Raw genomic sequence first — 14,197 nt, 5'->3', positions numbered from 1 at the left:
ATACACTACACTATACACTACACACTAGTGCTGTACTAGTGACGAATTGGCCACGTTCTGTTTACGTGACAACCCTCACTAGTTGGCTGTGTCGGGTGGTGGCGGGTTTAACGACACATTTATAGATTTACGCTATCTAACCCAGAAAAAACCTCTATTATGGATGCTATTGGTCGCGAAAGCCGACTACATCTTGAACCAAACTCAGTGGGCTTTATCTGCTAAAATAAAATAGTTTAGTTTCATATCCTTGGTTCTTTCGGCAAAGTCACGTAGAAGGTAAATAATGAAATTATAATAAAACAAATAACTTTTTTTCGTATTATTTCCCTTCTGCGTGACTTTACCGAAAGAACCAAGAAGATGAATCCTTGCAGTCACGAAAGCTTTAAAATAAACGAGTTTAGTTTCATTTCTGTGAGTGATTTGTTTACCTTTGCCATACGTTGCGCTCCTATCGTGTTTTCGTATTGTTTGTTGTTGTTGTTTGTTGTTGTTGTTGTTGCAAGGTTCGTATTGTTTGTTGTTGTTGCAAGGTTCTGAACCGCCCCTACTGGACATCTGTAAAACATAAAATAACTTCATAGCTCATCGGATTCCCCCTCCGGTATAAATAAAGATTCGGATTCCGATTTTGAATCAGTCCTCCAGCACCCCCCCCTCCCCCCGCCGCCATGTCCATCAACCCGCACTGACAAACGAGGTGAAGTATGGTCAAACCCCCCCCCCCACCCTACCAACCCCCCCTTACGACCGCCACAGCATTGGGGAGGTTCGTCATCCAGCAGTGGATTAACAACGCTCTGCACTAAATTTCGATTTAATGCTTTCGTGACTGCAGGGATTCATCTTCTTGGTTCTTTCGGTAAAGTCACGTAGAAGGGAAATAATAAAATAAAAAAAATAAAACATAATAAAATATTTCTCACGACGTTTCGGCCACAACGGAAGCAGCCGTCCTCAGGTGGAGAGCAGGTCTGTCGAGGAGACAGCGTCTCTCCACCTGAGGACGGCTACTTTCGTTGTGGCCGAAACGTCGTGAGAATAATTTTATTATGTTTTATTTTTATTATTTTATTATTTCCATTCTACGTGACTTTACCGAAAGAACCAAGAAAACGCTCTGCACATTACGCTTCCTACGTTACATCTATACCACAATCGTGCCATCCACACAAATCGTGGTAGACACGCTCATTGCAACCGCTCCCAACACGTGGTTCGCACAGCACGGCCATCAACACACAGCAGAAGGGAACCAACGGTGCCGTCCACAATGACACTGAACTCGAGAAAGAAGAACACGTGGATGATTAGAGAACTTTAGTCCGCAGGTTTTAATAAGTGCGCAGCAGTCGTCACGAGAGCGATCCGTGGGGGCAAATTTGGCAGGATGCACGGCGCGGCTCGAAGGGGTCTCTAACCGTGGCAGGGTGGTCGAGGACAGTGATGGAACGGCAGCCCAAGGTAGTCGGAGCGTATGCGAGGGGCCGGTTCGCCTTCGTCCCAGCAGTGGATTTGCCGTGGCCGACTGTGTAATTATTAAACCGCGTTCCGTACCGCGCACAGCACTCCCACAAGGGGAATTTACTTGTCAGCAAAGTGTCTGGATTTCCCAGCAGTAGCATCATCATCAGCAGCAGCAGCAGCAGCCTCTATATGAGAACATCACAATCGTCGATCATCATGATGCATCATCAGCATCATCGTCATGGTCAATACGTTTATATCGTATCTGTTCATCATCATCATACTCAGCGTGCATCATCATAATCCGTCTCAATATTCCATGGGAGATTAGGCGCTGGTTGGCGAAGGGAGATGCTATATTGTCTTGCTCGGCAGAGGGCAGTAGAACCTAACCTAAAGCCATTCCACGTCGCTCTGAACAAAGATCGGGCTCGGGGTCTTTTAATCTCGTCTTTATCTCACATTATTCGGCTTGTTTGCCCAGGAAAGCCACACTGAGTCTCGTGACTCTTTTCAAGAGGGTCCTGCCAAGTGTTCACAGCTTTGGGTGGTTGGGGCTGATGCTTAACTCAACTCCAAATGGATTCATTTGCCGGCAACAAATTTATTTATATACTTTTTAAATCAAATTCAGACCACAACGCCGCCACGCAGCGACAAAGCAAACGAACGCCGCCACGAGATCTTTAACGTCCACCGTGAAACGTACGCCGCGTTTGTGTCGCTGTCTTACGGCTAACATGACGCCGCAGCATTAATCAGGGCGGCCGCTTGTCTCGAGCCGTTAACCTCCGCAAAACAAGCGAAGGCTCTTTAAACCTCGACACCCTTTTGCAAAAGTACGAGCCATGCTGCCTGAGTGTACGACATTACCATCGTGTCCACACGATGCACGTAAAACTACGTGCAGCTTCCTTGACACGTGTGTACGTACACACGTGTCAAACAATGCTGTTGTAGATACACGTTAGTGAATGAGCCCACTGTCGCTTGCATGTTAGGGACACGCGAAAGTTAGAAAGCGCCTATTACGAGTCACGGGGTGGGGGGTGGGGGGGTTATGCCAAGTGACCGCGCATTCCTCGATCGCCTTTGTCGCTTTCGTCCGAGTCGATCTAGGAGAGAGACAGCCTTAACTACACCCCGTCGCCTTTGTCTCCCCAGTGCTCGGTACGTTATCTACCACGCCGAGTACTAACTCAAGGCTCAGTCGATCGATATCTGGAGGCCCAGATACGCGTCACCGATGCTACACCACCACTCCCCAGACGAAACCAACAAGAGCGTGCAGCATACACACACACAAAGACAAAGATCCCCCGTATAGCCTTAACAGACTGTAGGGACAAGTGCTGTTAGCGAGCACCTATGAAGGCCGGCACGGCACACGAGGGGGGTGGGTGGCCAGCAACCACGCCCGACCGTCTTTGTCTCCCCAGTAGCAATGTTCACACATCGCACTCAGTACTAATTTGAGGCTGAGTCGACCTAGGGGATACCCAGGACCGGTTCAGATAATCGTCACCGGTGTTGGCCGTGAGCGGGAATCGAACTCGGGTCGCCGGGTTCATAGCGCAGCGTAGCGCTAACCGCTACACCACCGCTCCCCACTACACACACACACGCGTACACACACACACGCGCGTACACAAGACGTGCGCGTGTGATGTTTCAAATCCCCGTGTCCTCATGATGCACGAGCATTAAGACCGCAAGTTAATTCCTGTACTAAGTCACGCGCGTACAACAAGCAGCCCTGACATGCGAAACACTGAAGCATGAACCACCACCAAAATGCACACACTTGGAAACACACTCATTTAATACGATATATATACATATCCAAGTACATTTTAAAACATTTTTTTTATCTATATATGTACATTTCTTGAACATTTAATAGACATTCTTACCGGCCGGCGATGATGTTTACATTGGTATGAATTCATTAAAAATAAATAAACAGCCACGTAACAATACACATCCATTTGCATATCACAAATGCATATATACAATACGAATCACGGCCCATTGCATTGCATTCCTTGAACGCAGCGTGTAAGAGCCGTGGCTGGCTGACCGACCAACCTTCCGTCCGACTGATTCGCCGAACGTCCAAACCACTCACCGACTGCACCGCCGTTTGTTCGACTCGTCGACTGGCCGATTGACGCTCGCGATTGACCGACGAGCCAAAGGTATAAACGATTCTCTCTCCAGCCGCCCGGCTATCTCGGGTTGGCCGCATCGCTCTGCCTCTTGCCTTCAGCCTCCGAACGGACGAAGCCAACCCGCCGAAACTGACGAAGAGCCCAGCACTGAAGTTGAGTTGCGCGAAACTCGGGCACGGATGACTGCCGACTAAGATCGCCGGCTGGAAACCGACTGACCGTGTGGCTTGCGGTGTTAGCCCGGTTGTTAGCCGGCTGGCTGGCCCAGGCGTTTGACGAGAGAGGGTAGAGAGTGAGAAAGACGGCGATTCACAGCCACCCTCTCGACGTGACGTCAGCACGGATATAAAAGGGCTTTGCAGGGGAGAGCCTCTCCCCACTGCTTCACTTGCAAGGCAACTCTCTTGTTGTTGGCTGCCCTTCACTATCTCCCTCTCTCTCTCCCTCTCTCTGTGTGTGTGTCCAACAAGGCACATCACCGCAGCAGCAGCAGCAACAACAACATAATAATAACAATAGATGCTTTCGTGTTTTTTTTTAATCAAGCACTGGCTTGGGAGCTTCGCATTAGCGGCGAAAAAGTGTGCGAGGAAAGTTGGTGCAAGTCTCTGAAAGTAAATGTAGGGTTTGTTTTTATTTGAAACTAATTTTATTTTTTACTTTTTTTTCGAGTCACATTTAAAGGAGGGACATTTGCGGAAGCATGTAAAAAAGTACGTATGCTTTTTCTCACACTATTTTATATGTCAACGTTGGTAACGGTGGTTGTAATACTGCTAATGATGGGCGCAATTTTAAATGAAACGTGGAATGTACAGTTTGTAAGAGTGTTAATTTAGATAAACCCGTTCGTATTGCTGAGACTCCTTTACAAAAAAAGTTTTAAACAATCTTAAAAGGACATTCCTGGCAGAGTCATACAATTACATCAGCAGCAGGAGGACTCAATACAATACACTTAGAACCCCTAACTAAACTTCGATTACCCTATTTCCTTTCACTGAGACATCTCAGGATTTGTACATTTAACAACAAAAGGAAAGCCATTTTTTTAAAATTTCTCTTTCACCTTGGCCAGGTCATCGAACAAGCGTTGGTCCTCGGCCACAGAGACCCGCGTGTTGGCATCATCACCCGGGACCGGTCACTGACCCAACCTTGACCCGGCCACGATGGAGGGCTGAGCGCACCTGGGAGCGATGGCCGTGGAGATGACACTGAGTTGCTCAAGTTCTCCCAGCGGCCCTCTCGCCATGCAGTACGTGAACGACTTTGACCTCCTGAAATTCGAAGTCAAGAAGGAGCCAATGGCGAACGTCGCCGATCTTTCAGGACCAGACTCCCCGCCCCGGAACGGAGTAGGCTGCGGTGGTGGCGGCGGTGGTGGTGCTGGTGGTGGTGCTGGTGGTGGTGCTGGCGGTGGTGGTGGAAGTGGCTGCATTCGTCTCGGCTCCATCTCCTCGACGCCTTGCAGCTCCGTGCCCTCGTCACCAAGTCTCAGCCCGTCGACAGACCTCAGATCGCATCAGTTGGAAGAGCTCTATTGGATGGGACCTGGTTATGGGCAGCAGCAGCAGCAGCAGCATCAACAACATCAGCAGCAGCAGCCACCGCAGCAGCAGCATCAGCATCTCAACGCGGACCCTCTGAGTCTCACGCCGGAGGATGCCGTCGAGGCGCTCATCAACAGTGGCCACCACGGAACACCTCTACATGGATTCGATTACAGGGGTCTGCCTCCGAACCATCAGCAGCAGCAGCAACATCAGCAGCAGCAGCAACATCACAGCGACCATCAGCAGGCCCCCTATCTCCACGGCCCCGAGCTGGCTGAAGGACATCACCACCAGCAGCAACAGCATCACCACCACCATCAGCAGCAGCAACAGCAGCCGCAGCCGCAACAACAGCAGCAGCACTTGCAAGGTGCGCTTCCTCTAACCGCCCACCACCACCATCACAGCAACCACCACCACCACAGCAGCAGCAGTAGCAGCAGCAACCACCACCACCACCACCACCATCACAACCTTCGTGTCGACGACCGTTTCTCGGACGACCAGCTGGTCTCCATGTCCGTGCGCGAGTTGAACCGTCAACTCAGGGGCTTCAGCAAGGAGGAGGTCCTGCGGCTCAAGCAGAAGCGTCGGACCCTCAAGAACCGTGGCTACGCGCAGTCGTGCCGGCACAAGCGCGTGCAGCAGCGCCACCTGCTGGAGAACGAGAAGACGGACCTCCAACGGCAGGTGGACGCGCTGCGGATGGAGTTGGCTCGTCTCGCTCGAGAGAGGGACGCGTACAAGGCAAGATGCGAGCGTTTGTCAGCTGCGGTTACGTCCGGTGCAGCTCCGGCCGCCGTCGCCGCCGCTGCTGCTCAGTATCAAGGAGACGAGAGGACGGGGAAATCTTCCGACGCTTCCTCCTCCTCCGCTGCTGCTGCTGCACCAGCGCCCTCGCCTTCAGGATACTACTCGTGAGAGACAGAGACAGAGAGAGAGAGAGACAGGGAGAGACAAAGGGGGACGAGAGAGACTCACCCACACACCCCGGTAGGGTAGGGTAAGATGTGACTGCCTGCCCACCTGCCTGGTTTCTCACTTCACACCCGATGCTTCCTGGGTGGCCACTCTGTGGCTATTTCACCTGTCCGCACCCCCCCCCCCACTACCTGCTTGCCTGCCTGCCTCGTTCTACTAACTGCCTACCTGCATGCTCATCTCTATATCCGCATGTCTGCCTGCTTACCTGTGTTTTTTATATCTTGGGCTACCTACCCTGCCGATTTACATCCGCGCCTGTATAGCCACCGGTGTATTCGCCTATCTCTCGACTTAGCTACCTCTTCAGCTGTGTGGGCTACCTTTCTGCCAACCTAAATACTTCCCGAGCTTTATGACTTCCTGCACGCTCACCTTCTTTGCACGTCCACTTACCTCCCCCCATCCCTTCTCACTCATCCCACTCATCCACCCAGCTGCCTGGCGTACCTAACTCGCCACCTAATTGCTAATCTGCTCACTCATGCACATACCTGCCTGTCCACATAGCTACCACCCTACCTGCCCGCCTGCCTGCCTGTTTGTCGTGCCCACTACTCCCACGTGCTACACCTAAGCCCCGATGCCCGGCATTGTATTCATAACAGAGCCGCGTGCGCGCATCATTGTGTTATCAATCGCTGTTTGTTTGTTTTTTTACCTTTTTTACGAACATGTCACGTGCGTTTGTGTTTATTTTATTGTTGTAAATGCTTAAGAAATGCAATGTTTGCCAAACTGCCAGATTAGTTGTTGACGGATAAACAAAAGAACAAATGTGTACATACGATTCTTCAACCAACCCCCAACCCTCTCTTCATGTCTCTTGCCATATTAATATATATATTTTTTAAATTAATACCACGATTATCGTAGCGCGGCAGTAATAAGCACAGTAGCGTTGTGCAGTGCTGAGCTCTGCCCGATCTGCTCGTGACACTTTCGGCGCGTTCATGAATTCGTGAGCACGGCATGGGATCGTGCTGCGTGTGAATTGCAGTTGCGTGTCTACGTGAAATGTTGAACTTCCTTTTCTAGCACCGTACGTAGCCAAGCGTGTTCATCGGAGGTGTTATGATGCACGCACCACCACCTAACATTGTGGCCAAATTATTCTAGGCAACAGTAGCACAATAAGACGGCCATATAATATTGAAACATATAACTCGTTTCACTCCCGTTAGGGATTCATCGGGACTGTACAGCTCAGCCATCAGCGTCTGCTGTAATCATTACGATCATCAGAGTCACCACGATCATTGATCCAACGTTTGCCAATCGCTACCACCACTAATTCATTATCATCTCCACTGCTGGATGAAAGTCCTCCCCAAGGCTGCGTGGCAATATAATGACACTGGTCAACACACTTTTTCTGGCATAAGGTATTCCAACGGTTTTAATGTAATTTTGGGGTGCTGATTCCAAATCTGGCATCAGTTTTTATCTATCACATCAGGTTTTTGAGATATCAAATATTGCATTTTTAATAAAAACTGCAAAAGAAAAATATTAAATAAATGTGGATATCTACATAAAATGATATACACACACTATCCTAAAAATACAGCACCATATTTTAACACTCAAGCAGTCACTGACTCGCAACAACTTGCAATCATAAGTGACAGAGATAATTTCGGGTAAAATCAATGAAAATGGGGTATGCCGATAGCATAAAAATTAGATGTGATAGAGCAAATCTGAGATCAGATTTGGAAGCAGCACCCTGAAATTAGTCTAAAACAGCTGCAAAAGTCCAGGCCAGAAATTTTATTTTTTTTGACCAGTGTAATAATAATAACAACCACTGTCTGGTACGCAACTTAAGTTTCATCATCATCATCATCATCAGCAGCAGCAGTGGCCAGCCATGATCGATCCACTGCTGGGTGAACGTCTGTCCATAGCCGTCGCCATCCCTCGCGATCCTGCCAAGTGAGAGTTTAGCTGGCAGTTGTGGTAGTCGCGACCGTGATAAGGGTGCAACTGGAATCGCGTGTGTGGACATGCAGACGAACGTCTCTGTCCGGCGGGTTTATGATCGTATCACACACAGAGAGAGAGAGACTGTGTGGTGAGAGAGAGAGAATTGGTGCATCAGCCTGCAGAGTGTGTGCGGTGACTTGGTGCATAAACGACTCTTTTGCTAAACAGCACGAGCGGGAAAGAAACTTTGACACCCGGCGGTTTACAAAGCACATGTCCACGTGAAAATTACATGGTCTTGCAGGAGTAACACGCGTATCATACAAGCACGTTAGCGAGATGTTAACTACCTCGCCTGGTATGCAGGAGGTCTTGGGTTCGATCCCGACCCTGACGATGCCTGCTGTATTTGTAGTTTGCGTGTCTCTCTCTCTCTCACCCCGTGGTCGCGTGGATTTTTCTCCGGGTCCTCCGCTTTTTCCCTCCCCATTTAGAATCGGCATCACGCGTTCAGAGTAGTTGGCTGCTGCTGTACATATCCACACGATGATAAGCCACTTTGTTGAGCTATCAATCGTGGCCAGGTCGCTGCTGAATAATAGCTATATAGCTTAGCGGGCCTGACCTGGTAAAATATATATTTTTTTATAGTTAAAGGCTGGCGCACAGCATAACACACACACGGCTAATTGCAAAGCTTCACACGGTGAATGAGTCCAGTATAACTACGCAATTCACAGCTGATGTTGTATTAGTTTAGATCGCAGCGCGAGTAAAACGTTGCGTCGTAAACTCTCCTCCACCCGACGCAGCCAATTAACTCAGTTGTCACGTGAGCGCACGTGGACAATTTAGTACTGCTTCGGAGACACCAACAGGAGGATTTGTCCACGACTCTGGCTGTCACCTGATGAAGCTGGTTGTAATTACCGGCGAATCGTCACGGTACCCGAATTGTAAATGTTGTTGTGGGTTCACTCTCCAACACGCCGGTGTGATGAACTTACTAATTGGCCGTGTCGGGTGGCGGCGGCGGGTTTAACGACACGTTTATATATTCTTGGTTATTTCGGTAAAGTCACGTAGAAGCGAAATAATAAAATAATAAAAATAAAACATGATAAATTATTATGTTTTACTATGTTTTATTTTTATTATTTTATTATTTCCCTTCAACGTGACTTTACCGAAAGAACCAACAAGATGAATCCCTGCACTCACTTTACGTTGACAGTTACAGCGAGCATCAGCGGACATCAACCACCTGATGATGCTGGTTTACGACACATTTTATTTTATTCACGAAATCTGACCCCCCACCCGCCTCCCCCCCCCCCCGTCTCAAGAAAACCAATTATCTTAATATTAGCCGCGAAAGCGCCACGTTTAATAACCGTGCCAGTCTAAAAGTTTCAAAGCGGTCGAAATTCAATCTCCAATAACCGGCAAATCATTTTGTCAACCGTCGTCGCTTGGATGAATGCCTCCACTCTCACTGTGCGTCGATCGTGGTGGGGTTGTTTGACCATACTTCACCACGCTGGTCACTGTGGGTTTTCGGGGGGGGGGGATTAGGTGAGTAGGACTGCTTTCAGATAATCGCTCGCCACTGATGTTAGCCGTGGAGGCGGGGGAATTGAACTTAGATCACGGGGTCCGTAGCGTCGTGTGCTAACCACGGCACCACCGCTCCACTCGATTCAACTTGGGGATATAAATATAGAATCTGACAGTATTTAGTTTTGTTTTACTTTATTACGATAAAACACACATTCCGTGCATTCTATATTCGCTAAAATCGCGCTAAAAGCCACATCTAGCAAACACGCTACACGCACATACATACACGTGATGTAGATTCTACACCTTTGACAAACCTCTGCAGATATAAAAAGTAATTGTTCTAATCACTCATAGGCCGCTCATTATAAAGTCCCTGCACCTACATGCTGGTCATGTAAGGTGGGGACGGTGGTGGAGTTAGTGTTTTTAATCAGCTACTGACGCGCGTGTGTGTCTTTGTGTGTGTCTCTGTGTGTATGCGCGTGTGTGTGTAAACGTTTTTTTAAATATATATAAATGACCACTTTTCACAAAACAAAAAATTCGTCTGCGCTTCCACTCGCAGCAAAATAAGAAGTAGTAATAATCGTATCAGTCACCGTATTCTCCGGATCGTAAGTCGCTCCGGCGAGTGAGAAGACGTACCCCAAACACGTGCCCGGTGTTAGCAAAGTTACACGAAAATCTGGCCTCACACACGCACAGCTACCGGATTGTAAGACGCACCCGTCCGCCCCCACTAAATTTGACTGTGAAATACAGAGGAAGTGCGTCTTGCAATCCAGAGAATTCCGTAATGTAGATGCGGCAAGCGTCGTTATCATTTATTGTAGATTTGAAGCTTTCGTGACTGCAAGGATTCATATTCTTAGGTTTTTTCGGTAAAGTCACGTAGGTAAAAAATTTAAAATTAATAAACGTCGTGATTTTTCTTTTATTTTTATTTTACTTTTATTAATTTGACTTTACCGAAAAAAACCTAAGAATACGTCGTTATCATATTGCACGATTGCGATAGTGTAGCATCATCTCTGTGGCATTCGTGCAATAGGCTCCACCTTGCCGATGACTCGGTACATTTGAAATCCAGTGCGATGTTGTTGTTGTTGTTGTTTTCTCCCCCCTCCATTATAATCAAAACAAATTCTGCTGCGTGAAATTAGTTGAAGAGACAAGGCCGCGAGCCGCGTGATTTAAAGTTGTTTCGGAAATTATAACCCCACTTTTACCCAGATATGTATTTAATTGCAATTTACAATGATGGGTCCTGAAATCATGAACCACTGGCTTTGGTTGTAATGTTAAGAATGTATTTTTGGTATAGGTGTGGTTGTTATTTTTGTTAAGCATTGCAGATGAATTTTTCTTGACGCAGCCCAAATTGAGATTTGGCCCAATCATAGCGAAGTGCAATAATCAAGTGTCTCTCAAATCCTGATGCACTATAACCTTGATTATCATTAACTTTAAGATATGATTATCAGGCGTATGTGTGCACGGCGCTCCGTTGCTTCCTTACCATGGTGACTTTTTACAGGCTGTGAATTGTTTTTGGAGGATTGGGGGCTCAGTTTTAGGTGGAAAATTCTGAGCGACGGTCAAAAAAAAAGCATTTAAAAATCCCAAATTTTTCCTTTGTTAATGTAAGACGTCAACTCTTGCTGGTAGCTTTGAGACAATTGTGGGGTGGAAATTCCACATTTCCAATTCCATATTGCCAATTCCAGATTCCCACATGTGTGTATGACAACCAACGTTGACTGGCCAACAAAGTGATACTTAATTTTATCAACACAGGAGGAGTGGATGATGGGTTGATTTAGCATGTGACCAGGATTGGAACCTATAACTTTTCTTTTGTGATATAAAATGTGATGCCAACCACATCATCAATATCATCTTGCCAACATGACATTAATCCCAAGTTAAATAATAACGACCATGAAAAAGCAGACTGATGTTAGTTTGTGGAATAATTGTCCCATTAGACGCAAGTTTGTCATTCCCCTCCCTCTACATGTGTGAAATTACAATGTAATTTATACGAGAGCACCGCACAAATACGAACACAATATACAAATATCGAAATCATAACTTAGTAGTAATGCATGGCTTAAGATCCTTTCTTTCCTACATTTCTAAATTACACTCGTCCCAAGAAGAAGAGAGTATCAAAATATGTGTTTGTAAATATTGTACGTTGCACTAAAAAGTCGATAACATTTGGTTTGTTTTACACTGTCGTAGATTTTATATAAACGACCGCAAGATAATTATTCAGAGGCGGGCGTCGTTGTAAAACAAGAATGCAAATTGTACGATGTGTCCGCGAGAATCAGAGGTCCCAATACCTGATTCGCGATGGCGAGATGTTAACTACCTCGCCTGGTATACAGGAGGTCGTGGGTTCGATCCAGACCCTGACGATGCCCGCTGCTGTATATTTGTAGTTTGCGTGTCTCTCTCTTCCCGTGGTCGCGTGGATTTATCTCCGGGTTCTCCGGTTTTTCTAATCAACGTGCGTTTCTAGAGTATTTGGCTGCTATACATTTCCACTTGACACTGCATGAAGCTATCATTTGTGGCCAGGTCGCTTCTGGAAACGAGCTGTATAGCTCAGCGGGGCCTTAACCTGGTAGAATGAACATAAATAGTTTGTTTGAAATCTGGCCTTGCGATGGCAGAGTTCAGGAAGTCTTCCGCCGTTCATGCGAATTGTAACAAAGCCATCGCGCGTAAACTGGACGCTGCGTGTGTGTTGTCCCGAGTCGATTTATCCACCACCAATCGAAATTTGTACGAAATTGTGTTGTCTTCCCCACCTCCCCTCCGAGTGTGCGCTTTTGTTACGTTGGAATGTTTACGGGCCCGACGACTATGATGATGATGTTGATTATTTTTGTTTATTTCATTTTTAGATTTTTTTTTACTGTTTGTGCTGCTTTGGTCATCATTAAAATTGAAAGGGAAAACAAACTAAAATATAGCGCGAGTGGTGTTTTTTTTTTTTGGGGGGGGGGTTATTTCCTTGATGTTTTCGTGTGTTTTTTTTATTTGCATTGAGTTTCCGTGCAATTTCAACGATTTCTCTCACCTAGATTTTCCCACAATCACACGTGCGTGTGTTCACGCGTGCGCGCGTGTTCACGTGCGCTTGTTCACCATCGGATGTGTTCACCATCGGGTGTGAATGTGAACCATTCCTGGACCTTCCCCGAGAAGTTGACCTGTTCCAAAAAATGTTGTTCTCACGTTCTGACCTCAAAAAATTATCTTCATAGCTCATCGGATACCTCCGGTATAAATACAGCTTCCGATTCTGCGAACGAATATCCTGGTGTACGTCAGTCCGTCCACTCCGTGGTGCCGGCCACACCACCCCCATCGTGCGCCGTGCCGGCTAACAGCACTTACACGAAAGTCTGTGAGGGCTATGAAGGTGATCTTCGTCTTCTTCTTCACTTTGTGTTTTGTCTGCGTGCGTGTCACGCACGTGTCCGTCTATACATCGCGTATACTTTCCCCCACTTCGTATTACACGGCCATTTTTTTGGGGAAGTTTATTTACAAACAACCCAAACGCGCGACTTGGAGCGGCATGCAAATCTTGTGGGGGCGAGGAAGCTGTCCAGTCGTCGGCGTGCGTGGCGCGTTGAGGGCTTATCGGCACCCTCCGCTCTCCTCCTGCCACGGCTGACGTCTTACTCCCGCACGCACGCACACACGCGAACACCTTCTGCAAGTTCAACCCTAAAGCCGACAACTCCGGCGGATTAGCCGTGGCAGTTAGCGCGCTGCACCGTGAACGTACGCGCGTCTGTGCACGTACGAGCTTCGGACTTCTTTCGCGCCGTGCGTAGCCGCCCGCGCAAATCGGAGGTGCGGAGCAAAGGAACACAGCGGCTCTGATACTGCCAGCGACGGCTACCGCCGCTGACGAGCGATGTCTCGAGCAGTTTTGACGAACGCCACCACGCACACACACACACAGCCCTCCCGTCGACTAGCCTACACTGAGCAGTGCGTGGCGAGGTGCGGTCAAACAAACTCCCCGTGACCCCCCCCCCCCCCCGCATGGCACGCAGAGGCCTACGTGCAGCGGTGAATTTACAAAGGGTTCATATATCCCGGGGGGGGGGGTAGCGTGCGCGTGTTGGAGGGGCGATGGCGCGGTGGTTCGCTGCGCTACGAACCCGACATCCCGAGTTCGATCTCCCCCCCTCATGGTCGCCAACACCGGCGACGATTTGTCTGAGCTGGTCTTGGGCCTGTACCCCCCCCACCCATTCTCCTCCACCACGCACAGAGCACCTATGGTGCGTACGTGTGTGTGTACGTGCGTGTGTGTGTGTGTGTGCGTGTGTGTATGCGTGTGTGTGTGCGTGTGTGTATGCGTGTGGGTGTGCGTGTGCGTGTGTGCGTGTGTGTGTTCCCGGTGGGGAGCGGCAGTGTAGTGGTTAGCGCTACGCTGCGCTACGAACCCGGCGACACGGGTTCGATTCCCGCTCACGTCCAACACTCAGTGAC

General features: G+C 48.3%; 1 protein-coding gene across 2 annotated transcripts in view; it reads left to right on the top strand.

The window, feature by feature from the left end:
* The first annotated feature begins 3,993 nt into the window (after nucleotides 1-3,993).
* Nucleotides 3,994-14,197, top strand: part of LOC133355906 (transcription factor MafB-like) — a 74,238-nt gene continuing 64,034 nt past the window's right edge. The window contains exons 1-2 of one of the 2 annotated variants that reach the window (XM_061573322.1): nucleotides 3,994-4,354; nucleotides 4,720-6,114. In XM_061573322.1, the coding sequence (XP_061429306.1) occupies nucleotides 4,841-6,114 (1,274 nt within the window). In that variant the 5' untranslated portion in view covers nucleotides 3,994-4,354; nucleotides 4,720-4,840. Of the gene's footprint in view, nucleotides 4,355-4,719; nucleotides 6,191-14,197 lie in introns of both variants that reach the window. The other variant, XR_009756798.1, reaches the window with a different exon arrangement.

Source organism: Lethenteron reissneri, chromosome 52 (genome assembly GCF_015708825.2).
Source record: "Lethenteron reissneri isolate LAM-NWPU_2019-01 chromosome 52, ASM1570882v1, whole genome shotgun sequence".
NCBI lineage: Eukaryota > Metazoa > Chordata > Hyperoartia > Petromyzontiformes > Petromyzontidae > Lethenteron > Lethenteron reissneri.
Note: the sequence above shows the minus strand (reverse complement) of the source record. Positions and strands in the feature narration are given on the sequence as shown.